At 37.6% G+C, this 25,682-nt stretch overlaps 1 protein-coding gene across 1 annotated transcript in view; it reads left to right on the top strand.

The window, feature by feature from the left end:
• The window catches only part of LOC104468781 (USP6 N-terminal-like protein), a gene marked incomplete at its 3' end in the record, with an annotated part of 58,292 nt that extends 34,075 nt beyond the window's left edge, over positions 1 to 24,217 (top strand). The window contains exons 3-5 of the mRNA XM_010083023.1: positions 344 to 426; positions 19,243 to 19,282; positions 24,137 to 24,217. Of these exons, the coding sequence (XP_010081325.1) occupies positions 344 to 426; positions 19,243 to 19,282; positions 24,137 to 24,217 (204 nt within the window). The remainder of the gene's footprint in view (positions 1 to 343; positions 427 to 19,242; positions 19,283 to 24,136) is intronic.
• Positions 24,218 to 25,682: the final 1,465 nt, after the last annotated feature.

Raw genomic sequence — 25,682 nt, 5'->3', positions numbered from 1 at the left:
TGGAAATAAAACCAGTAGAAGGCACTGTGTGGGGACCTTGATGGACTATTGCAGAGATTAATGCCAGGTGTGAGACTATTATGAGTCTGTGGTTGAAATTTATTCTGTGTAGGGCAGTGACCAAAAGAGATTTCCTTTGATGAAAATACTGTTTGTAGGGGCTGCAAGAGGTGTGCTACTCTCCTTTTCTTTCAGTTTAGGGCCAGTGTTCTCCTCTCCTTCCTCCAGCCTGCTACCAGTATATCCTAAAGATTGTGCTTTGAGTGGCTGAATCCTGTCTTCTGTGTCTTAGCTCAGTGTGTCATTAAGATTAATTTGGCTCTTTTTCTTTCCTTCCCTTTAGGGACGGGAGGGTGCACAGATTGAACCATGGGAAGATGCTGACTATCGTCTTTATAAAGTCACAGATAGATTTGGGTTTCTACAGTAAGTAGCAAGCTTGAAAAGAAAATAAAATTAAGAGTTTGGTGCTATTACCATTTATGCTTTTTTATGGTATTGCTTATTTGGTGAAAGTGTTATTATGCCTTCTAATAGATCTCCTGGAAGCTGTTTGCTCTGTAAGTTTTGGGTAATTTTTCACTGTGCTCTTCAATTCCATTCTGAACTTTTTTTTAGTTCTGTAACTTGATCCTGTGTAGGGAGTGAAATAGTTTTGAATATTTTATTTGGGAATGAAAATTGATAGTCTACAAAAAAGGTATTTCAAGCTGAATTAAATTGTAGATGAATTTTGTTTTTAAGTAATTGTGTTATATATAAACAAACTTGAAGTTCTTGGAAGGATTTGTAAAAAATTAATTAAAATGTCGGTCTTTTAAAAAAAGCTCTAACACATTTAAGGTTACATAAGAGTTGTATATGAATAGCTGTGTATCCCAGCCCTCCAAAGATAAATCTCATTTAACTTCAGTAAGGTTACTAAATTTATTAAGTCTCTGCTGATTTGGGACCTAACGTTGCATCATAAAGTTGAGTCAGAAAATGACAGAATCCTATTGGTATCTCCTTTGTAACAAATAATGTCTGTCTCTTTGGCAAACAAAATATGAGAGTATTAAATTGTACTAGGACTTTCTGGTTGGCAGATGGAACTATCTAACTTGCAGAAACTGAACACAAGCTGACTTGCTACTTTTGATAATAGCCAGTCAAGACACTCTGCTATTCTTGGTGTTTGGCATTTATGTTTGAATACATGAAGTGCAGTTAAAATCCAGCAAAATCAGTGATGAGTGGAAAACTTAGTAATAGCTATGTGGTTTTATAGTATTGGGAAGGTGGGGCATGTTTTGGTTCTGGGGGGATTCCCCCCCCCCCCCTTCTTCTACTTGGTAATGTCATTGTTTTCATAAGCTGTCAGTTAAAACATCTATCCTTACCTGTAGACTGCCTTTGCTTCATCAGGGTGAGTTATTTGGTGTATAACCTCCAAACAGCTCTACTTTCCATAGAGAGGTCTTTGGTACAGCTGCCAGCACCATGTGTCTGGCATTGTAGCTGCAGTTGCGGGCATTATTAATGGAGAACGGATGACAGAGTTATTTCTTGTGCAAAAATAATTGAAGACACTGTTAAGTTCACCATTGACTTCAATAGGAATTGAATCACACACTTTCGGATTTGCAGGTGGCTTCTTGATTTTGGTATCCTTATGAACTCCTGAACTTTTCCTGTGACTTGTATGGTGATATTTGCCTTTTTGTATGTTAGGCATGGAAGATTGTTACTCATGTCTGCTACAGTTGCTGCTGCAGGCAGTTTTCAGGAGCCTTGAATTTCAGGGCTCCAATGTGCTAGTATATTTGAGATGCAGTTATGGAGGTGCTGCTTGGCAAATCACCATGTGCCAGTTTTGGTGCTGCTGGAGCTGTAACTTAAAGCTACTGTGGGCACCCTTACATCCCACTGCAGTCATTCTTGTGATGTGGTGGGGTGGATGGACCTCAGTCATTAGGCCATACTTCCCAGTCAACTTCAAGGGTTGAAATATGAAAGATTTATGTTACATGAAGACTGCATGAATTAACAACATATGTAAATATTCTCTCTTCACTAATTGTGTGATATTTCTTCCTTACACGCTAGTAATGTCTGATTATAAGGCGGATTTCACCTGAGAGTGTCATCAAGGCTGCTTCATCATTCTTTAAAGCAAGTTCATTGCAAAATGATGTTTTTATTTTCCTGAGAAATAAAATCTCTCCTAATAGGAGAAATATAATTAGGATGAGCATATCAACTGTCTTTTCCTGAAAAGACAATTTATATTGCACTATAGATTTTTAACTATGGTCTGGGTTCATGTATACTGCATTACTGAGCCTGTGCAATCTACTATTTCAGAAAGGAACCCCTATTCCTAGAAGAATTTGAAACTAAGCAGAGTGTACCAAAAGCCTTCAAACGGTTGCCTTAATGGTTGTCATCCATATGACCCATAATTCCTCATGACCCATCTATCAGGTGTTTACAGTGTCCATTAACCCCACAGGCCAATGCACATGGAAAACGGAAAGTCTGGGGACAGTATCAAACTTATCGTACTCAAGTTGGGATCTGGAATGATTTGTAATCTTGTTTACACCGGCACCTTGAAATACTAAGTAGCTGAAAAATGCCTTTTGTGTCAGAAGGCTGCTGAACGTGGGAAACCTGATGGAAAATTAGGGCTTGTTTGCTCGGGTACAGTAGGCCTGGATTACTATCGGTAGTTTGTAAACTTCTCTTTCTCCTTGGCTATGTCCTGTGTGCAGCTTTCCTTGGATCTGAGAATGTGCCGTCAAAGTTCAGCTGATTGTTGATAGAGCAGAAAAGATAAGTTTGATGGGATGAAGCACTGAAGCTGCCTGTGTAACTTGCCACTGAGAAGAAGATGGGAGAAAGTGAAGACAGGAGGCTTTTAGAGAGTAGTTTCAGTCTAGATCTATGATTCTTCTTGTCTGCCAGTGTCCTTATTTGTGTGTCAAACTGGGAATTAATAAACTTGGGGAGCCTGAAGACATTTACGCTTCTGTTGTCGTCCTGCCATACCACTGCAGTGGGTAAAACTGTTCAGATTTTCTTCTGAGAACATGCTGAGTAGTGGAGGGAAGGTGCCTTTTTATGTAGCAGTGTGGAAATTGCTAGTGATTGGAAACTGATAGGACATTTCTCACCTTAAGGGTAACCTTCATTTAAGACCTGTATCTGAAATAGATGTTGGGCATCTTTGGTCGATTCTAATTGTTGTTGTAGTATTTATTGTTTACAATAGTTGTGACCATCTTTACCTAGCACTGTCTTAAATTTTTAATAGCTGCTGCCTTAAGAACACAATTTAATTTATTTCCTGTAATACTGTTTTTTTTCTTTCCAATTCTGCAAATAAATATACAAGTTCTAGTTGATTTTGGCTATTAAAAGGAAATTGGTTTGGACAGGTTATTAAAACAGCTATTCAAAACAAAAAAACCCAAAAAAGCTGAGTTAATATCTAACGAATTTAGGGAACAAGAAAGTAAGTTCAGTGAGAAGTACCAAAGCATTATAATAATGAGACTTCTTTGGAAATGAATAAAGAGAAGCTTTAAGGGGGAAGCTGGGTATGAGAAGGTTTCCAGCAAACACACTAAGCTACAGAATAACCCTGTTGGGTGCCAAAGGGGTCTGTCTCTTGGGATGTTTAAGACCAGATTGTACAAAACAAAATGCACTTATGAGGAGCTTTGTCAGTGGAACTGACTAAACTGTAATGGGCATGTTTTCAGTAGAGTGGTTTATAAATTGTATGAGAGGCATGCATGAACCAGCAAGAGTTAAAATCTCATTATTGGCTAAAATGTAGAAAACTTGGCCTTACCAATTACTGCTGTTGCGAGGCTGTAAGGAAGTGGTGGTCATCATGGTTTATTTAAGCCATATGGTGTTGCTGGCAAAATAGTCTCAATTTGGGGATTTTTTTTTTTTACATAATTATTGCCAAATAACACAACATTCTGATTGCTGATTTGGATATTGGGGACGGGCACCCCAAAACATAAAACTTTAATGAACACCTAGGGGAAACACCTCTCTCCTTTCTGCCCCCAGGACAAGCTTCCCTTGTTTTCTGCTGTGGGTTACCCTGAGCTCACCCCAGCCCCTTTGAGGTGACAGGCGGTGCAGGAGGTCAGGGTCCTGCAGGCAGTGGCTTCTTTCTGCTGCTCTTGGTCTTTTAATTGTTCTCTTCTACTGCTCCTTGTGTCTTACGTGTTTTCTGCTGCCCCAGTGTGGGTCACCCACATGCTGGAGTCCCTTTGGAGATGTCCCCCTCCAACCCCAGCACGACGTGTCTCCTGAGAGTGCATCTCCGGCCGGTTCCCCAACAACATCTCCTTCCATGTGTCTCTTCTCCTTCTCCCCACATTTCTCCTGCCTCCAGCAGCTGCCATGGTTTTAAAAATAGGCTTTTAGTAGGGGCATTACGGGTTTCTCCAACTGACTGAAGTTTGGCCCCCGATAGCTTGGTTATAGCAGTTTTAGAGCTGGCTGGAGCAGCCATGACTGGCACAGGGAAGGTCACAGCCCTGTCCCACACATCTCCCCCCTGCAGCCCCAATACATGTAACTGCTGTGCTGTGTACGGAGTCAAGCACTGGAAACTCAACTTGTGAAAAAGATAACCAAGACATTGGCCAAGGGAGCCAAGTGTTTTCTGGACATGCTGGTACCAGAACACTGTAAATGTGACCATGGTTACTAGACTGTTGTACAGCCTGATAGTGTGTCTGGTTCCTTCTGGAAGGCCGAGGATGTATTTGGAGAGAGATGCTTTCAGTTTTACAAGGGGAAAAGGCCATTTCAGAGTCCAGAGGTCTCAGATGACTCTAAGTACACATATCAGCTCTGAGGGAAGGAGGTATAATTTGGACACTGATGTGCCTTCTCATAGCTGAGAGTATGTTCCATAGGTGCCACCTGGACCCAGCTGATGGCTGTTCATCCTTTCTGGTGCAGTAGTTCCAACCCTGTTACGTTATTCTCAATTTGCAAAGCAATACACGAAAGGTAAAGTAGCAGTGGTCCATCTTGATACCATTAATTTCATTAGCATTGTTCGTGTTAATTAATATAGCCTTGTTTCTGTGAAGTACTGTTGGTCTTCCTCAGTGTCACCTGGTATACATGGAGTAGTGACTATTAAAACTTATACTCTTCACTTACATGATGTTCGTCGAGGAGAAGCCCATGTTAGGGAGCTCATCTTTAGTCATGAATACAAGATTGTTGAGAGAATAGAGCAGTATATTTCTTACAGGTGCACTGTGGTTACCTATAATCCTAAAAATACATTAAAAAAAAACCAAACCCAGTAACATCCCTACCCAAAAAACTTCAGGCATGGTCCTTACTCAATACAATTTATTTTCCAGCAAAAATCCTGGACTCCTGGTTTGACATTGTAGTGCTGAATGCTGAACAGTAAGACTGTTGTGAAAAATACCATTCATTTCTAAAAGGAACATTTTTTTCTTCCATAAAATCTAGCATCAGTGTTTGTACATACAGTCCACCAGTGTTTTGATTAGATTGAATATTCTTTTCTAGAAAATGCCTGCTTGAAACTGTCTCTGATGGATAGTTTGTTCTATACCTGTAGTTGATTGAAGTCTAGCAAACCATCTCAGGGGACCACCATAGTGCTCAGATAAGCCTTAGTCTATAATATATGACTTATTCGATCAAGTATTTTAGGAATGGGAAAAATGGGTCAGATCTCTTCACAGATAGTCATAACAAAAACTGCTTCAGCTGTTTTTGGAAATGAAAGAGATGGAATATGTTTGGTATTCATTAAAAAAATGTTTTTTGTCGGTTTTTTCCTTTTTTTTTTTTTCTTTTTTTTTTGCCCCTCTTGGATATGTTGTGTCTTTTTGGACAACATTGTGTCAAGCTACCTAATTTTTTTTCCTCCAGATTTAATAAAAAGTTCTCATTTCATGCTTGGGATACACACACACACACAAACAAACAAAAAAAGGCACCAGAATGTTACAGTTAAAACAAGCAAACGAAAAAAACTAAAACAAAAACCAAACAAGAAGACAAAAATGAAACCTCCACCCCAGAAAACCAAACTCCAAACACCCTGACTCCATGAAAAAGCAATTCCTTTCTGTCTTATCGTGGAGCCTGGCTAAATTTTAAAGTAAATGTTCTTAATCTTCTCACTGTGGATTGTCCTTTCGTCGAAACTTTACCTTGGAGATACTTCTATTTGCAGTTTTTCTTGCAGCAGTCATTGATAAGGACATAACTTCAGGGAAAAAAAAACTTCAAGGAATTTCAGAGTGTCTCAAAGCTCATAGCAGACATTCCAGTAATGTTTTGGGATCTGGGATTTTCCCCTTCCCCCTCCTTGAATTCTTAGTTGATTTGTTGCTTCTTTGGATGGTTAGAAAAGCTACTAGAATTAATATGTTATTCCTTGAGTAGTGGCAAGTTCCCTGCTACTCCTAGAAATGTTTTAAAAGTTATTATTTAAACTGTAGGCTTAAAAAAGAAATAGTATCTATATTAATTTGTCTATTTGGAAGTGGCAATTATGTGAATGACTTCTATAGTTAAATTATTAAAAGTCTTAAAGCAACAAAAGAAAGCAACCGATCCAAATGATAGTCACTCCTTTGTAAATAAATAAGAATTTAAGCTTTTTCTGAAGACCATTGAAGCACGTATTTAAAGGTATATATTTGTGAATGTATCCTTGTGCTTATTTTTTGTGAAACTCTCCAGCTAGCTACAAGGACGAAATAACTTTATTCCATCCCCTTCCTCCGTGCCCCATATGATGCTAAGGTTGAATGGTCACAAGAGCATTGGCTGATTGGGGTTTGCAAAAACAGCCTAAACTTTGTCCCTGCTCCTAAAATAGGGTAGAAGCTAAAAACAGCATTTTGCAACTCCAAAGGTCAACCCCAGTTTCATGTTTAAAGAGCCGGTCCTCTTTCGGGCCTTTCAGCACCAGGCCAAAAGTCAGAGAGCAACGAAACAGCCTCAAAGTCTTCCTAGCATGGCACAGAAAACTAAAACTTGAGCAAATCCGAACAGTAGAAGGCGTCTTCCTTTGCTCAGGTCTCCACAGCAGTATGCCCCTGCTCGATATACTGCCAGGTTCTGTGCTGCTTTGTACTAAAATCTCTAACTCATTGAAAGACGTTCCCTCTCGAGGATGAGCCATCAGCTGGGATCATTTGTTTGGTACCTGTTGGAAGTAATTATTTCAGTCCTTCGTTAGACAGTGACTGAGCAAAAAGTATTTAAAAAAATAAAGTTCTGCACCATTCCATTTTAGCCAGCAATTAGGATTTCTGTTATCTGTTCTTCTATTAGCAGTACTTGGTGTATATTTTTATCTGATTCTTTTATATATCAATCTCTGTACATCACCCACCTGTGAGGGAGGTGTTTAGTTTTCTTTTATAAGAAAACCTTTTAAGACCACAGTTATGCTTTTCTAAGTAAGAAGAAAATTGCTTTTGGAATTCAGGCAGGTACAGCTCAAGGCCAAATTTTACTGCTCTACATTGGGAAACATAGCTTATGACTAATATACACTGACTAAAATATTGTGGAAGGTGTTGTAATTGTTCAGGTCTTACTAGATACAAAGTAAGAATAACAGAAGAAACTACAATTTATTTACTGCAGTTTTTCAGTAACTTTTTTCTTTCCATCATTCATCAATGAATCAACTGAATTTTCCTGTTAACTTTTGATAATGAGCTGTGAAAATAATAAGCTACCATGACCTAATTTTAAAAATGCAGCGGTTACTTTAAAGCCTTTTGTTTTGCCGAACTGCACAACATGAATTCTTTTCAGCTCCTGTACTTGTCAAAGTCTTGTGTTAACTTGTATTAATAATTATTATCTCATAGCAAAAAAACAATATTGTCAGGTTTTGTGGTCAAATGTGGGTAATTCAGCTTAAACGTGTTTTTCTTTTACTACCCGTTCAATAAATGGAAGCTGGAGATGGATGTGCAGTGTGGCAGATGCTCTTACGTTGATAAATATCCAGGGATCAGTGTTGTGAGGTTGGGCAGATTGGAGGTTTGTTCTGCAAGCTTGTGGTTGTGGTGTGTATATTTATTTTTTTCCCCCTCAGTGAAGGAAAAGATGTACAGTAGAAGTAGCACTGGTAGAAAATATGGGTGTGGGATTCCCTCCCCCATTGATGAAGCTCTCTTGAAAATTTGGGTTAGATTCTTGTACTACTCTTAGAGTAGCTCAGTGTGATGGAATTGTACCGATTTACAGCAGCTGAGAATCTGACTCACACTGTTTATCCCCTGAGTCTATTAAAGCAGTGAATATGCTTTTAGAATAGTTTGTTCATGCTGGAGAGTATTTTGTTGCCAGAGGCACTTTTCAAATAGCAGACTTCATTATTTTTTCTTTCACTAAGATAGAGGCCTACCTGCTCTTCTCCATCAAACTTTACTATTTTTTTTTTTTTTTAAAAAGTATTGCATTTTTATTAGCTCTGTAATGCATTTCTGCAGCATGCTGCAAAAATGAGCTGGGGGAGCAAAGGAATGGAGAGCTCAATCAAGAATGTGAGATACTCCATTAAATGTCTCTAAATGAAGCTATTGATTTTGATTTTCAGTGTTACTTTGTGCCTGACTTTTTAATATGATAAGCAACTAGTTATCCTCTCTCTCATTCTGTTTCTTGGCAATTTATACACAGCCTTGCTGGAAAATAGTCCTTGTCTCCAAAATATTCTTCATGCCTTCCTTAATACTTTCTGCAAGGTGCCTGTTGAGGCACCTGTCCAAGAACAGTATCTCTTACGTGGCTAACCCTGCTCATCTGAGTAGCTGCTCAGGTGAAGTCCCTCCAGATGAGAGACGTAAGGACTGGTCTCTGTGTTCTTGGCAGCAAAAGAAGTTATGCTGGGATGCCAGAAGGTTTGGGTAATAGAAATTAGAGAAAGAAGCAGAAGCAGGGTGGCTGTAACTTGGTAATGTAAAAGAATAATTAAAAAAATAGGGATTTTTATATAATTTTCATTTCAAATTTTTAGTGGAAATTTTTAGTGGCAAGGAAAGAGCACTAAGGTTGCAAGGAGAGTTGCAAAGTTATTGTTCATAGTGAGGTGCAGCCACTGTCCTTAATTTTCGAGGCACAGTAAGTATCACCAAACACATTGAGTGATACAGTGATGTGCTAAAAGAGCAAGAAATGTTTCTTCTTAACAGTTCAACTATCAGTGTAAATCTTACTGCTTTTCATATACTGTGGCCCTTCATTAGGGACCTGCTGTCATTTTCCTCCTCCTCTTTTCTTCTCAGCTTTGTGAGACAGGGTCAGACCTACTTGTCAGGAGAGTGGCTTAACTCTTCCCTCCCGTGGGAAGAAAGTGTGCTAAGTTCAGCCTCTTTCAGCTGCCAAAGACAAATTTTTATTTAAAAAAAATAAAAATTCAGATCTCGGATGTTAGGGTTGTGTTTCTCTTAATTCTCTTTTTTACTAAATACTGAAGTTTTATTGGATTAGCAATTGAGATTCAGAATGCATTTTTTAGGTCCATCTCCCTATCATTAGACAAACCCATTTTTTTTTCTTGCATGCTTTCACAGAGAACTATTCTAAAATAATGTTTTAATTGCATTTCTGTATGATAAAGCCTGGTTTGAAAACACAGCAGTGACAGATACATAATAAACATCAGTGAAAAGGTTTTACAAATTTTACTACTTATCAGTTATGAAACTCCTGAAACGAATCTCTGCTGACCATGCAATTGCGAAGTGATGGGACTAAGTTTCGGAGACAGACCTTTCGGAGACCAAGGTAAATAGGCAATTTTGTTTAAATGTCACTGACAGCGGAACAGTACCTTGGACTTGCTGTAAATTTTACTTGTTATCTTTTCTGACTCCTGACTCTTAGTTTACAGCTCTGCTTCCATGATGGACAATGAACTTTGATCTCTGCATTCATATGCAATTGTGGTGGTGGTGGTGGTCGTGTTGTGATTCTGTTCTTTGCATTGATGCATTTGAATTTATTTCTAAAAGCATGAGATGTGTATGTCAATTTGCACTAATTGCTTCCTTAAATCGATGTCTTATCTTGCAATAGTATGTGGTCAGAAATGTTACTTTAGAATGTGTTTGTTTGATGTGAGGATCTCTTCAATGCTTTGTTCAGTTTTCCTCACACTTGCTACTTAAGCAAGTCTTTTTTTGCCAGACTGATAGCAAAAGTGGTCATTTATTCAAAAGCTGTTCTGTGAAAATTGTCTAAACCAGACCTCGCAGAAGAGAGAGGAACCAGACTTTCTCTCCCAAACGATCACCTGTGAACGTCTCAATCATACAGGATCTTAGAGTATGTGCACACCACGTGTGTTCTTGGTGGTAGAACTTCACCAGGAGAAGGAGGGAGTGTCTTACAGCTGGTCTTGGCTAGGTCCTTGTCTGAGACAGGCTTGCTTTAGAAGGTCGTAAAGCTAAGGAGGCTGTTTGAACCCAGAATCAACTCATTTTATGCAAAACTTGAAGTCACCTATATTGGACCTGTTTGAAGAGAAGAAGCCGACCACCTGTAATTCGAACAGTGGCTGAAGAACTTAGGTCCTGGGCTGGTATTTGTAGCTGCAAAAGGAGAGTAGTACATCCATTGGAAAATAAGCAGCTGTGCCCATGTGCTGTGCTCTCATGGTTGCAGTCGTTGTTTAATATATATGTGTCGAGAAGCTAACAAGAAATTTTTCTGTGGTTTGGACTGCTAATTTCAGTTCTTTTACAAAAGCATTTAAGATGCTCTTCTCTTTAGTTCAATTTTGTTCATCTTAATGAAAGTGGGTTTTTTTTTTTTAAGAATCATTTGAAAGGGTGGGGCTCTTATTTTTTAAATTTTTTCCTCTTGTGTTATCATGATGATCTAGCATATGCTCTTCTATTAGTCTCCCTTCACGCAGGTCCTTCCCATGGAAGGAAGGAAGGGTCTGTTGTTACTATCGTTCAGAATGTTATGGATTTTTTTTTTTTTTTTTTATGAAACTGTGTCACAATTATGCCCATTTCTTTAGCTTATTCTTAGGACTACAGTTGAAATTTGAATTTTAAATCCATTCTTTTAGCCAAGTTAGCCCAGGCTGTCACTTCAACAATCCTGCAGATTTGATTGCAAACACAAAAGTAAGCTGCAGGATAATTCTGCCAACCAGGGACAGATAGTGTGTTTTTGTTAACAGCTGCTGCTACTTGATTTGAGTAGAAGATCACCCACTGTGTGCTGGAAATTTGTGAACTACTTCCTCTTATAAGAAGAGCTATTAGGTAGCAGAACGGAAGAAAATTATTGAATATGGTAATAAGTGATTTAATTTATGCAACATCCATAAAGCAATACGCATGGGTTTTGATTGACTGCTTAAGCCATAAAATGTAAGGATTTAACATAATAATTATTACCACGTATATTTCCAACTATATTTAGCATTTATAGAAGATTAAAGTAACTGAATATAGGGAATGGCCAGAGTGCTTCACTGGCACTGATTATTAAGAGTGCTAAAAGAGGTCTGGGGCCACAGTTTTTAGAAGTGCAAAGATAACTGGTACTCTTGACCTGAGTGAAGGATGCACCAAAATGGAATTTTAGACTGCAGAAGATGCTTTCACAAAAGAAGCAAGTGTGGGTACATAAAGCATTGAGCTTCAGCAGTGAACAAGTATGTATTGCTGGAACACTACCATCTTAATTTATGTTGGAATCCACTTTGCATAGCACATGAATTTTAATAGAGATGAAGCTGCTGACATGTACATCCTTGATTGCTATTAATACATAGTCTATGTGATCTGTACAGTATTTCACCTTCAAGCAGTACTTAAAAGCAATATATATACGTGCTTCAGGAAAAAATCCTAGGTGTTTTAAACATTTATATATCAAATGTAAATCAGAAGCAAGGCAAAGAGATTAATTCTTTTTCGTTTGTCTTTCAGGCCTCTTGAGGGTTTCAAGGTAGTTTAGGCTAATTTTTATCTTTTTTTAAAAACACTTGGAATGGTATTCTGAGAAGCCATTTTTTAACCTCAGTGTTTATGTTCAATTAAAGTGACTTCAGAAATCACTAGAAATGCTGCTATGCTCAATTAAGCAGAGTATAGATTTTCTCCAAGGTTTTATGATTCCAAGCTGGAAGAACTTCAAAGTTTACATATAGAACATGTCTTTTCCTAAAGACACAAGATTTAGCATGTGGCAGTGGAAATACAGGTGTCTTTTTTTCTATGAAATTCTCGATCATTTTTAAATGGGCAATTAAATCTTTACGGTGAAGTTGTCTTTGCCCAAGCAGGAAAGTACTTTAATAAAAAGTCACCACTTTAAGATTCAATTGAACTTGATGAATGTTTTGATTTTATCTTCTCTGAGAGTATGCATTACTTGGGACTTGCTGGATAGGAGGTACGTGTTCATGGCACTGTGCTGTGCATATTGGCAGCCACATCCACAGAATCCACAAATAATAATTGTAACTAAAACCTAGTCACAAAATCATGTGATCCAATCTTTTGCCAGCATTAAATTCTTCCTTGCAGCATATTTCCTGGTAATTATATTGTGGAATATCACATTGGCTTATCCCATATGTTAATTAATTGCTTTGGCTTGCTTATGAATTTTAACAAAAGTTCTGAAAGCTGTTTTTTTAATCTGCTGTAGTCAGCACCCCCATACTGTGCAGAGGTTATTCGGTGAAAAATCAAAGTGGATTATTACAGTAGCAGAGCTCCAATTATTTTGACAGACACGCACAATCAAAATTGTGGGTCATATAAGTAAAATGTGTAATGGAAAGAAGAAAGTGATCCTTAGAATTTATTGGTGGAAAATCCATAATTTAGTTTATAAAACAGCTTTCTTACTTTCTCCTTAATATTTTCAGAATTTTTTTCCATGTATTATGGGGTTTTGAAAATGACACTGTTGCCTTTAATTTCCATTCCAAGGTTGGAAGATTAAAGCAATCATTCATAATCAGAATTCTTCTCAAAATTAACTTGTTTGGACTAAAGGATCTGAATTCAACACAAAGTTATGCTTTAGATTTGTGCTGTAAAGAGTAGAATAACTCAATCATAGGTCTGAAGAAAGGCATGACATTGAAATATTATTTCTAGTTACAATGGTTAATGAGCTTTTTCAGTTGGCTTCAGAAAGGTTTGCTTTGTAGCACATCTTGTGCCATAATGCAGACGTAAAAATCCTCACTATAAGTAACGGTGCTGCGTGTCCTGTGAGTTACACTGTCTTACTTATCTTCCCTTCTATAAGATGATTGTGATGCAATTTGCAGCTAACTTTAGAATAAAGATCAGGATGTATATTAAATGACATAGGGCAGTAAAAGCTACCTGGAAAGAGTATGTATATGTATGAAACAAGGTGTCTGGTATTCTGTTGCAAGGCACTGTTGTTAATATCCGTATTGCTGTGCATTGCTTTGACGGTTTGATGTGCCATGTGCTGGACACGGACGGGGAGGCAGACCTAAGAGAACCCCTAGTCAATGTGTTTGTTTTTGTAGAATTGGTTTCCCAGGGGAAAGATACTAATTTTTTGTCTAGTAAAGCTATAGACTTCTGCAACTCGCTTCTGACAAATTACACAGTGTAAAAACTGCTCATACTTGGGAAGATTTACTTTTTCCTAATAATATCTGAGTACTGAATTGTTATTGCAGTTTGTTACTCGACAATCTGTGGGTTGACGGTTGGACTTGATGATCCTTGAGGTCTTTTCCAACCGTAATGATTCTATGATTCTTTATTGGTCAGCAAAACAACTCCATTTGTACTAAAGCTTTTCTTGTTCAGGTATCTGTCAACTGAATTCTTCTGTTCCTTCTCATGTCTTAACTGTGCATGACCGTTCTTCATAAATTGATTTCATGACACCTTTGCTTTTGAGGTTTATGCCCTGGTAATGTTTTTGTGGATGTTTCGCTTACAGATTCCTTGATCATAGAAGTTTCAAAATGATACAAATGACTGATTGATTTTTTTTTTTTTAAGAGTTCCTTCAAAATAATTCTCCTGGGTAGTAGCAAGTATGTTCTTCTCATGGATTTAAACATGTAACATTGCATCACAAATGGAATATTGAACACATGGCGTGTATTTCTTCATGATTAATTGAATGAGACCATGAAGATTAAGTGTTCTGCAATAACCTTTTCCCACATTGTATTTAATATGTGACACCAAATATGATTTCAAAACACTTTTCAGTTAAAATGTGATGCAGTGATACAAGGTGGTGCGATTGCACTTGGTGGTACTTTGAGGAGAGCAAGAGAAAATAATTTGAGAAATAGTTTGAGAAACTATTTTGAATAGGGACTGCACCACAGGCTTTATGAGGATTCGAATTTTTTAATAGTCATGTTATAGTGAGTTCAGTAATATAGGAATATTGAATGTAATTGACTTTAAAAAAGTTAAATCATGACTTGCATATATCACAATTATTCCTGCAACATGTTTCAGGATAAAAGACCTCAAAGTTCTTCAGTGTGTGCCGGCTAATTCTCTCTGGCATAAGAACAGCAGCAGCAAGCAGAGAGGGTTTTTAAGCAAGCGATGTGTTTTGAAATAGAAATTATGAGAAGTGAAAATACAGCTTACAAAAAAATTTGAATGTTACAGCTCTTCGGGCAAGTAAGCTTTGTGGTAAGGATTTTTAGTCTATTATGGTCAATTTTTACCACTTTTTTCAATGAGCAATTAGGTGTCAGCATCTATATAACTTGGAACACTGAGTTGAGTTGATCCTCTGGAATTTACAGTTCTGGGGTTACCATCATATCAAGACTGCTGATTATTGCACTAAACATCTTCCATCCTCAACTGAAGTTGGAAATGATAGATGAGCCTTTACATTTCTTAAATTTATTTAAGCCAAACTAGAAGCAGGAAAATGCAGTCATTTGAGCCAGCAGGGAACATATTTGGTATTTAAATACAAATGTAGGAAAAGAATAAATCTGACTAATATGAGAAAGTCTTTCCTTGTGTTTATATTGAACAAATATATCAAAATGCTGTTTAAGGAATACTGATTTAAACAGCAGCAGTGGGCAGGTGACTGTAAGCTTGTTAAGTCTGAGACTTTTCAGTTCGTTTAAACTATCACTGTTACCTGAGGAGGCTAATTACAACACATAGCTTAATGGCCAAAACCATAGATCTGCATGTTTAATGTTCTGAAGTGTCAAATATCTATGTATTTAAGATTAATATTTCTTTTAAGTTATCTTGAAAAATTAATGAAACCCTGTGTTAGCCATCGTGGTGGATTTAAGGATGTAAAATCCATTCATCACTTATAATTAATAAGCATTTTCAATCAAGTCCTTTTTTTCCCAAATTAAATCCTGTTTCTTTGAACTTCTAGACCTTAGAATCCTCACCAGAAGGTGTTAATAGTCCACGAAGAAGACTTTGGGCTGGTGTTGCAGATCACCACCAGTGAGGACCATGGGTAGAGGTCCTGACTTCCAGTCAAACCTTGGAGTCTAGTACTACCTCCCAGGGAAATATCTTTGAGGAGCCTTCTAGTAGGAAGCCCAACATGCCTTCATGTGGACCCTGCTCATTATTGCAGTCAGGATTTGGTCCCAGCATTTCGCAGCTCCCAAACCTGTAGACAGCATCTTCAGACCTTTCTTTTAATATTATATATAACACCAGAGCTGCTGTTCAGTGACAGCCAGAGCCCTTGAGCTGCTGTTGGGTTGCAGTGTGGGCTGCCCAGCCTGCAGGGTGGGAGGCTGTAGCCTTTGTGCCTGGGGCAGAGGCACATACCAGATGTAATGATTCTTGATTCCTGTCTAATTAAATGGGTGGATTTACCTAGTTGGGATCTTAGTTGTATCTTTATTATGGACAATGGAGTGTTAAGATTTCATTTCGTCTAAGTGAGACCTTGTTTACATAGTTCAGTTAAAAGCTGTCTCTGACTCCTCTTTTGGATATCGAATATTGTATGGTTCTGAGCTAATTACATTAATCAGCCCTATTCTTCTTCTCTGTATCCCCTAAATGAATATTACTTGAGCTGTTAAAGGAAAGCGGTTATCTTGGGGCAGGATGCGGCTGTATTATGTTAATATTGTTTACTGCTTCACAGCATTACTTGCTGAAGTACGCAGATTAAAAACATGGAAAAATACAAGCTTAAATAGGCTGGGGATGGTGGGAGAAGATTAAACATTAAAAGAAATTATGAAGGTATAACAATACTAGATTGGCTAAGCTGTGGAAGGAAGGAGAAGATTCATCATTATAAAGAAAAAAAGAAGGTGCAATAAAATTACATTGATTAATAGACATTAATTGATTTTGTGTCTGATCCCACCTAATCCTTTTTAGGAAAACTAAATTTGTAAGGTGCTTCTGTGTAGGAAACATATACACTAAATGGAAATGTATTTCTTTAAATTATCTTTAGGTGTTTGAGAGAGTGAGTTTGTGCACTATGCCCTTCCCTCAATCCTTGCAGGATAGATTTGAATATTATGTATGTGAGTACATGGGCGTAGTTAGTGCAATGTGGTTAATTGAGAGGAAGATCTCCAGGAACCTCTGTGTTCCAGTCCAGTGAGTTCTGAGCAGCCCAGGGCAATTTGCTCAGCTTCTGGGCTGTTTTCCTGGTGCTTAGCTGCCAGCAGCATCTTGGGGAATAAAAACATGGGGCTGGCTTAATGCGCTCCTGTGGAATTTCAGTGCTTAAAACGTATAGGTATGTGGTATGAGTGCATAGCTGCGCAGCTGAAAAAAAAGAATGAGGAATGTGGTCAAAAATTTGCTCCTGGATTAATTTAGTGAGGGAGTACAGTGTCTGCTTCTCAGGACAAAAGACCCTTCTTTCGCTGCTCGGTAGATTCATCCATGCCTTTTGTTTACACATTGATGGTAACTTGCAAAATTAAGAGCAATTCCTTAATAAATCATTGTGCTTCATTCATACATTGTGATAAAATAAGATTTGATTAATCTTTCGTGTGATTAGCTTCCATGCCGGATTAGCAAACATGAAGATAAGATGTCAAATGGTACCAGTTGCTGTGTCCAGTGTGAGGCTGTGGGGATGCAGAGACGTCAGATGGGTGTCTTGCTCGTTGCTGGAGGCAATGGGAGAAGAAGAGTCTGTTGTGTGTGCAGCCAGCTGCTGGTGTGATCTTACAGGGCCACAAAGAATGCAGCTGCTGTGCGCTCGCCTTGCTGTGCGGGGTTGATGCTTCTGGTGGAGGTAGACAGTGCCTGCAAGTGAGGAGGTTATTCAGAAATTTGGCGTGGGGAGAGAGGCAAGAGGTCACTAAAGAACTGAAAATTGCAAGTGAAGTTTGAAAGGCTTAGCCATCTTTGTAATTAAAATGAAAAGAAACAACAAAAAACCCCCAAGCTGATTATCAAATGGAATTTTTTTTCTTCCCCTTTCCTTGTTTGTTTGGTTTTTTAATTTTTTTTTTCTTTTGTTCAAATTTGGAGATTTAATTTTGAGGTGATACTTGGCATACAAAGGGCTTACTTTCAGTCTGTTAATTTAGTTAATGGGAATGTGCATGATACTGTGGTTTTATAACACTTGAAACCTTAGCATTGACTATAGGCTGTAGAGCATCAGACAGATGCTCATCAGGGTTTTTTTGGGTTTTGATGTTCTGGAAGAAAACTTTTAGATATTTGGAAAGTGCTTCTAAGTGGATGGATTATACTTTTTGCAATGCTGTTCAAAAGAAACACTCTTTTGGTTTTTAAATTAGTTTCTAGGCTGTGTACTGGAAACTTTGACTTGTGTGTGTGGTCTCTGAAAAGGTGTTGAGTGGAGCAGGCTTTTCCATTAGATGAAGTAAGTCAAATGTATTTATTCAAATAAAACTTCTGAATCTGAAACAGCATCTTTTAAATGAAATACGTGAGATCAAATATAATTCAAGCATTTTGCATCAGACTGTTCTTACATTGACTGCAGCAACAACTACTTTTGTAGCCTTCCCCAGTGGTTTTTTGCCCTTGCACAGATTTCATAGTGGTCTAAAATACTGGGTTTTGATGTCCTTGCTATAGACAGCTATAATGCTGTGGGTAGGATTTTTTTCATAATATGAAGCCTCAGTAGGAATTAAAAAAAATAATAAAAAAATTCACTTTTCACATAGTGCCTTCTTTTTAGTCCCTCTTAAACAGGGGTGTGTTGGATGTGTTTTTTATCTGATCTGTAGAGCAGAAGAAGGGAGCCTTGCTGCTTACAGATGACCTGCTATGTTTTCAGAAGCTGCAGGTGATTCAGGCAGAGGAAGGAAGGCTCATTTGGCATCAAAGTGGTCCAGTTACTTTTGATAAGAAAAACACAAGTTTCTTTGTTAAGAAAAACAGAAGTTAGAGCCTTTCGGAATGAAACTGAAATAATATAAAGTCTGAAAATGTATCTGCTCAAAGGCTGCTTTTCAAGCTTTCCACTCATAACCTGCCTTTTCAGAATTAGGCTAAGAAGTAAAAGAACTGTATTTTTTAATATTAATTGTATACTTAGTAATAAAACTGATTTTGTTGTGGGGTTTTTTTTTCCTTCCACCTCCTCCCCGTTATTCAGAGTGAGTTTTGTATAGTTTTGAGAAAATGGAAGAAACTCTCCTAATTCAAGCAAAATCCTTTTAGGGGTATTTCGGCTAAAAGTAGCATGGTCTAGTACACAAAATGGGTTTTTGTTTAAAAATGTATGGAGTGGAGTTAGGAGTCTCATGTTTGGAAATAGTTGGATTTCTAAAACAAAGCTGTACACAAGTGTTTAGGAGTGTGAAAAGTTTTCACTAAAACAATTTTTCTTATTTAAAGCTCTGCTGTGCGCATTTACAGAAAATTTCACTTAGTTTTCAGTTCAGTAGTACAGCACGTGGTACTTTTACTAAAGAAAAATGTTAAGTCCTTGTCTTTTAAAGCTGTGAAACTGGTTTGATTTAGAAGGTTTAAGCGTGAAGTAATTCTATTTCATTACTTTAAATGCTGAGTTTTACTGTGTTTAAATTCCAAGAGTTCCTGTGTTATTATCCTAATTCTCTAAAGTTCAGAATTCTTGTTTACTTGTTAGTATGTATTGCTGAGGTAAATGATTACTTGTAAAAACCTATGCAAAAATGATTTTGTTCCAAGATTAACCAAGAGTAATATGGACTTTTTTTGTTTGCAGTCCAGAGGAGCTTCCTGTCCATGATGCAGCTATAGAAAAGGTAAGTCTGGTGTCTTCTACCTTTTTACTAGGATGTAGGCGTTTAAAGATTTATGACTGTGATTTATCTAAAAAAAATGTGAAACTAGGAGAGGAAGTGATTTGCATTCCAAAGAAACGTGTTCCAGGTTCCGTAAGGACTGTGGTCCTTGAGGCCGTGTTAACTTGCCCACAGATCCCTTGGGGCCCACGCGGTCTCACATTTACTAGTTGCAATGAGACGTGAGTTTTCCTCACCCATCCGTATGACCTAGTAAAGGAAACGGAGCTGCTTAAGAGGTCACACCCGGCTCTGCCCTGACAGAGCAAGAGCTATTGTCACTGTGTCATGAGCTGTCATCAGCTGCGCGGGGTGAATGAATTGTCCCAGTGAGCTGGTGGTGGCTTTGATGCTGAGGTGTAGGTTGCTGTCCCCTGACGAGTGCAGCGTGCTGTTCTCATTTGGTAAACGGTGACCAGTATCCTGGCTGCCACTGGAAAACATCCTGACCTCCCTTGTAGTTTTTAGTTTGTGAGCCAGGTGTGTTCTGGACGTGCAAGACCTGTCAGCAGCTGGTGCAGGCCCTTGTCCAAACATCCTTTTGCTGCTGGAGGGTCTTGGAGGAGGAGTTTGGGAACTGATGTACTGGGAGTGGGGAAGGCTTTTATTGAACTCTTTGTGAACTGAATTTCTACTTGTCTGGGCCTAGTTACTGTTGGTATATCACCTTGGTCTGTCAGAACCGTTCTTATCTCCAAGACAAGATCAGATCCTTCTTGTTTGTCTCTATTGATCTTCTGTATCATCAGAAAACTCGAGATAAAATATTTGAAGCTCTAAGTTTAACGTTAGCCGCCTTGGCTGCACAAATCAGTAGAATGCATGGAAAAGGGACGGAATGACTTGTTTTAAGGCATCTCAGCTTCCCAAGTGTTAAGAGCAGCCGTGCTTCTGAAAATGAATTATTTTGAGCTTCGGTATAGGGCTAGTAAGAAATGCTTCTTGTAAAAGAAGGGAACTTCAGAGTCCCTTTTGTTTTGCATTAGTTCATGCGTGTTTCTGCGTACGCAGCCTGAAATGGTTGCAGTTTCCTGCCATGTTTCATTACATTTAATAACATAGTGAATGCATATATAATTTCATTCCCATCAGAAGGACACAGCAGGGTGTTGAGTCTATGAGCATAAATGTTAGACAGCTTGCAGTTATTGTGGTATACGTGTTCTGAAGCTCTGATTCACTGGGGCTTTGTACTTAGACGCTATTTTCCCCCAATAATTTAAGGCTAAGTTCTCTGTCCCATGTTGTATTCATGCTGTCTCGGACAATGTCAGCATAGAAACTGCATTTATTGAGTCAGTGTTAAATTGCAAATCTAGTGTCTTTTTATAATCATACAGTAATGCTCCTGTATTAGACTCCTGGTTATAATCCTGATGATATCCTGACCTCTGCTGGTTTGAGGTTTATCTGTCTTGTCAGCGGTGTTTAAATCTCTACAATTTTCAAGATACCATTCATTGGATAATTGTGTCATGTTAATGGAGGCTAACACTAAAAGGTACTGCACAGCAGGCTTTTAGAGTCACTTATTTGGTAGAACTATTTATATTTTCCTTTTGCCTTACTTGTGAATTTAAAAAAATATTCCTAACTCACATTTTAATTTCATTTGCAACTTACATAAAAGGTTGTATATCCTTGTGAATTTTTAATCTCTATTCTTCGTATACATTCTAGTGTAACGCTGGAGCCGGGTTTTCTGCATGTGTATTTATGTGTGTAGACATTTATGTGCATAATACTTTTAGAATAGGCATTGTTACTGTGAATGCAGTGTAATTTTAGATGCTTCATTACCTCGCTGGGCATCTGGTGGCTTAAATGCGTCAAATAATTGTCCTACATTATGAACTACTTAAGCTTCAGATGAATCATATGGCACATCTGAGAAAAAACTAGGGGAGGAGAGATCATCTAGAGGAGAAAAGTGGACAGAGAACTGACCTCACGAAATCTGGAGCCTGTGTTTTGACTCTTTTTGTAGTGCTATGAAAAGTTTTGTAAGTCATTTTCAGTTTGTTTGGTTTTGTCTTTGGTTTCATTGATTATAAATTCTCCAGGGAGTGGTTCAGCGAGTTCTGGTTTTGTCCGAGGCTTCTGCTAAACCACTGCTTTAAGTCTCAGCTCTAGCACGCTTGCTCTCCAGGAAGGTGCAGTGCTGCATAAAAGATGGATGTCTGCCAACTTAACTCCATGCTTTTTTGATTTCAGTAGTGTATATTACTTACTGACGTGAGAGTAAGAAACCTTATCTGCTTCAGTTAGAGATTCTGTTATTTCCAATGGCAAAAATGCTTCAAAGTGTAAAATAGGCAGATAAATGATTTTTTTTTTTTTAATTTTTTTTTTTGGTGACAACTACATGGAACTTGCCTGAAAGAGCAGCAGCAGCATTCACCTACTCTGCAAGGAGCTGCGTCAGATCAATCCATGTTTTCAGTGTTGCACCTATTGGATATGAAAGTGAACATAATTCCAACTGGGCCAAAAATAGCTAAAAGTTTTGAACAACTGAACACGAAAATAATTGCTATTTTGACTACAGTAGCATCACTTGAGAACTGGGATAAATTGACACAGAAGACATAAAAGCTTGAACCAACATACGATTGAAGTGAGCTTCTGGCTTAAAAACCAAAAAATCTTGAAAGTAGATCAAACAGACAAACAAAAAGACTGGAGGAGCAGATAGGTTTTTATTTTTCTTAGCAATTATCTGAATAACCTGTTGAGGGCAGAGACCTTTCCTGACTTGATAGCAATGTTATTCCTGCAATCTAAACTATGCCTAGAGAACCTAAGCTTTAGAGATGTTAAAAATATGTATTTGTTAAAGGGCTTGCAAGTGTAGAGGAGAATCAGAAGCAATGTGGTGAAACCTACGAAACAGGGGAAGCAGTAGTTTTTCTACAGATCCCCTCTCACCTAACTCTTAAGAATGTATTTTAAATAATTAAAATACTGTTAATAAAGCAAGCTGACGAGGTATTATGAAATACAGCATGGAACTTGAACAAGAGTGTGGGCAGTTGATTGCAACATGAATAGCTGAACAAGTTAAGGTTGAGAGAGTAGAGGCGCTTCTTTCCCCATAACTTTCTTATGTCAGGCTTGCGTCAGTTTTATTCAAATAAAAATAGCTTAAAGAAACAAAGCCAACTTATTTCCAGGACAATTAATGGACTGAATCATGGTTCGGGTGGAGCTAAACAGTCATCAGGTTGTGATTCTGCAAGTGCAAGGCTTTGGGCTTCTGGATTACAGAAGTCTTTTGCCCGTTTCGTTGCATTGATAGCCAAGAAAGAGTGCACAAATTCTCATGAGCAAAAGCTAGGGGTAAAATTAGATTTCTATTGAGACAATAAGTAATAATTTTATTTTCTGTTTTCCCCCAACATTTCAGATGCAGTTAATGAAAGTATTAATAAGTTTTCAGTATCCTGCAGAGCTTTAAAATGAAACTCTTACATTGTTAGTGGTTTGCGTCACTAGCTGTATGAAACAGAATATCCTTCCTGTCTTTATTAAGCCTTGGATTTGAAGTTGGAGGTAGATGGGCTGTCCTTTTCAAAAAAACTAAATATTTATTTATCTTCCTCTTTGAAGGGAAAGCAATAGCCACGCATATACGTTTTGCTGCTTTAGCTTTTCCAGTGTTGACCCTCATTCCCAAAGCATTATGAAAGAGTTGAAATAGTGTCATTAAAAAAATAAAGAAATCTCCCCACAGTTATTAGTTAACTTTGTAGTATAATCGGAGATACTTTGCCTACTTTACATCATGTAAAACTAGACTGTAAAAATATGAACTAAAAATCTTCTTACCAAACAAAATACAGATTTTTGGCTGCGAAGAGCCAAAGTGCCTTGAAATTCCAAGGTCTACAAATAGCTAATTCCAAGTGCTTGTTTTGTTCCCCACTTTGAGAGGTTGATGGCAACTGTAGCAAGGTTTTCATAGGCAGGATGGCAATCTTTAAGGTGGTAGGATTGTCTCATGCTTGTTCAGCGGCATAGAATACAAATAATGTGTGGAATTCACATATTTATTGTTACATGTTTTACTATTTAATTTAACTATTTATTTTGAGAAGATGAGGTTTGTTTTGCTTTGAATTGACATTTTCACCTCCTTACTGAAATATTCTTTTTAGTAATATAATTAAAGCAAGTCGATCTTACCTTCAGAAGAAATCCTTGATGGTAAAATATAGAACCATTTAGCTAAAAGCGTACCAAGCCAAGGATGAGCATTACAGCAAGGATTTCTAGCTTTTAATGTCCAGAATGTTTCCACTTCTGCTACTGCACTGTTGCCCTTGCATGCACTTATTTTTGTTCGTGTACTTTGTGCCTTTTGAGAAGGGATGGTTTGTGTGGTCACTGGAAAACAATAGCTAATTGTGCTTAGGGCAAGCCTGGGTAAAGAAGGTCACCTTTTCACAGTCAGCTAACTTTTAAAAAGCTTGCAGCAGTAATTATTTGCCTGAAAACTTATGGAGGAGAAAAACAAATTGAAGTTTTTGGCACTTGCCAAAAATGTGTAAAGAATAAACTTTTATAAGTCTTGTGCTTAAACTTCTCTTACAACATACAGTTCTTTACATAGTGCTGAAAATAAGGGTTTCTTCTCGTTTTTAGGTTGGATACTTTTTTGGGTGTTTTAAGTGAACTGATGTTACTCTTTGTTGTTATTTTTAGATGACTGGATAAAAAGTTCATGCTGTGTTAAACTCTTTCTCAATATTTTTAGAAATACAAAATTTTCTATATATTTATTTTGAAAACATCAAAAAAAATTTTTTTTTTCAGCAAAAGCACCTTGAAATTGAAAGAACTACAAAATGGCTTAAGATGCTGAAAAGCTGGGAAAAATACAAGAATAGTGAAAAGGTAAAGTTACGCATGTTTTTTTTAATTAGCTATCACTTCTGAATGACTGTATAACCTTAAATTAGATTGTTTATGAGATCTGAAAAAAAACCACACTGAAAGAAGAAGGTTTTTTATTCTTCCAAAAGGCAATAATACATAATAACCCAATAATAATAATCCAGCAATACTGGTGGTCAAATGCAAGGAATTTCTAAACGCGATATTGTGGAAGCTCTCTAACATGTTCATAGTAATAATTGTGTGTTGCACTGTGTTGCACTTGCGCTGTGGGATTGGAACTAGGATCACCCAACATAATGTGCTCACATCTGCAAAATCATCTATGGAGCGGGTGAAGCATCAGACCTGCTTGTCTTATCTTGCAGAGAGCTAAAAGTTGTATTTGATTTACACTTTGAAAGTGTGAAGGAGAAAAAAAGAAAAATCTTTATAAACTTGAAAAGAGGGGACAGCTTTAAATGGGTATAGCTGAATTCTTCAGGAATCATAAATCACCTTTCAAACGTTATAAATTTTAACTTTACTTTTTCTATTCCTTTGTATGCTGGATATTGTGCTGATTAATATTTAAATTTAAAGTTACCCTTCTGATGGTGTCTTATTAAGATCTATGAGGTTTTTTATTATTAATGTTTTTTCTTCTATGGTTTCCTCCCCCGCCACCCTTTTCCCTTTCTTGCAGCCCAGGTTTACTGAAGGGCCTAGGATAGTTTACAGTCATGGACTGGTGAAAACCACCTTGAGTAACCCTCCAGAGAAACTGATTAGTCATAACATGGGGCATATAGTTTGATGTTTAAATTATCATACTTGCCAGCATAGATATTTTAGGATATCCCAAGATACCTGGTTGCTTTGTTAAAAGGAGAGTTGCAGTGAGTAAGTTAGAAGGTAAAAAGTACTGGAAGCCGTTCAGTGTCCTGTCCCTCTTGGGATAAGTCTGTTTTTTCTGTGAAAAGTATACAACAAAGCATTCATAATCTTCAAGAGAAGTGATTTTTTTTTTTAAATGGTATGAATGGGATCTGCTGTTGAATAAAATACCTTATACCTTGATGGGCTTTTTTTATTTTGGAATCAATATGGAAGAAATATGCTGGCAGCTACTTAAAAGCACCCATCAGTGCTACAACATTTCTTGACTTTAAAAAAAAAATAATTATTTTCTATGTGAAGATGCAGGTGAATTTGAAGGAATTGCATTGCCCATTAATAATCTTTAAATTGCTTTTGGGATTTTTAGTTACAGAATTATTTTTACCCAACTGAGACAACAAATAATGGTCTGGGAGCAGTGACAGAAAGTGGGTTACGTTAGGTTTGCCGTTAAGGGCTAAGTGCTTTTACTTGCATCAAAAGCTAGGTAGGGATTTTCATGTGAATAGTTTATTTGCTGGAATTGTAGTCTTGGTCATGTTAAAATTCTGGAAGAATTTCAGGTGGGAAAAAAACTTGGTGGAGA

The sequence above is a fragment of the Pterocles gutturalis genome, unplaced genomic scaffold, assembly GCF_000699245.1.
Source record: "Pterocles gutturalis isolate BGI_N339 unplaced genomic scaffold, ASM69924v1 scaffold13935, whole genome shotgun sequence".
NCBI lineage: Eukaryota > Metazoa > Chordata > Aves > Pterocliformes > Pteroclidae > Pterocles > Pterocles gutturalis.
Note: the sequence above shows the minus strand (reverse complement) of the source record. Positions and strands in the feature narration are given on the sequence as shown.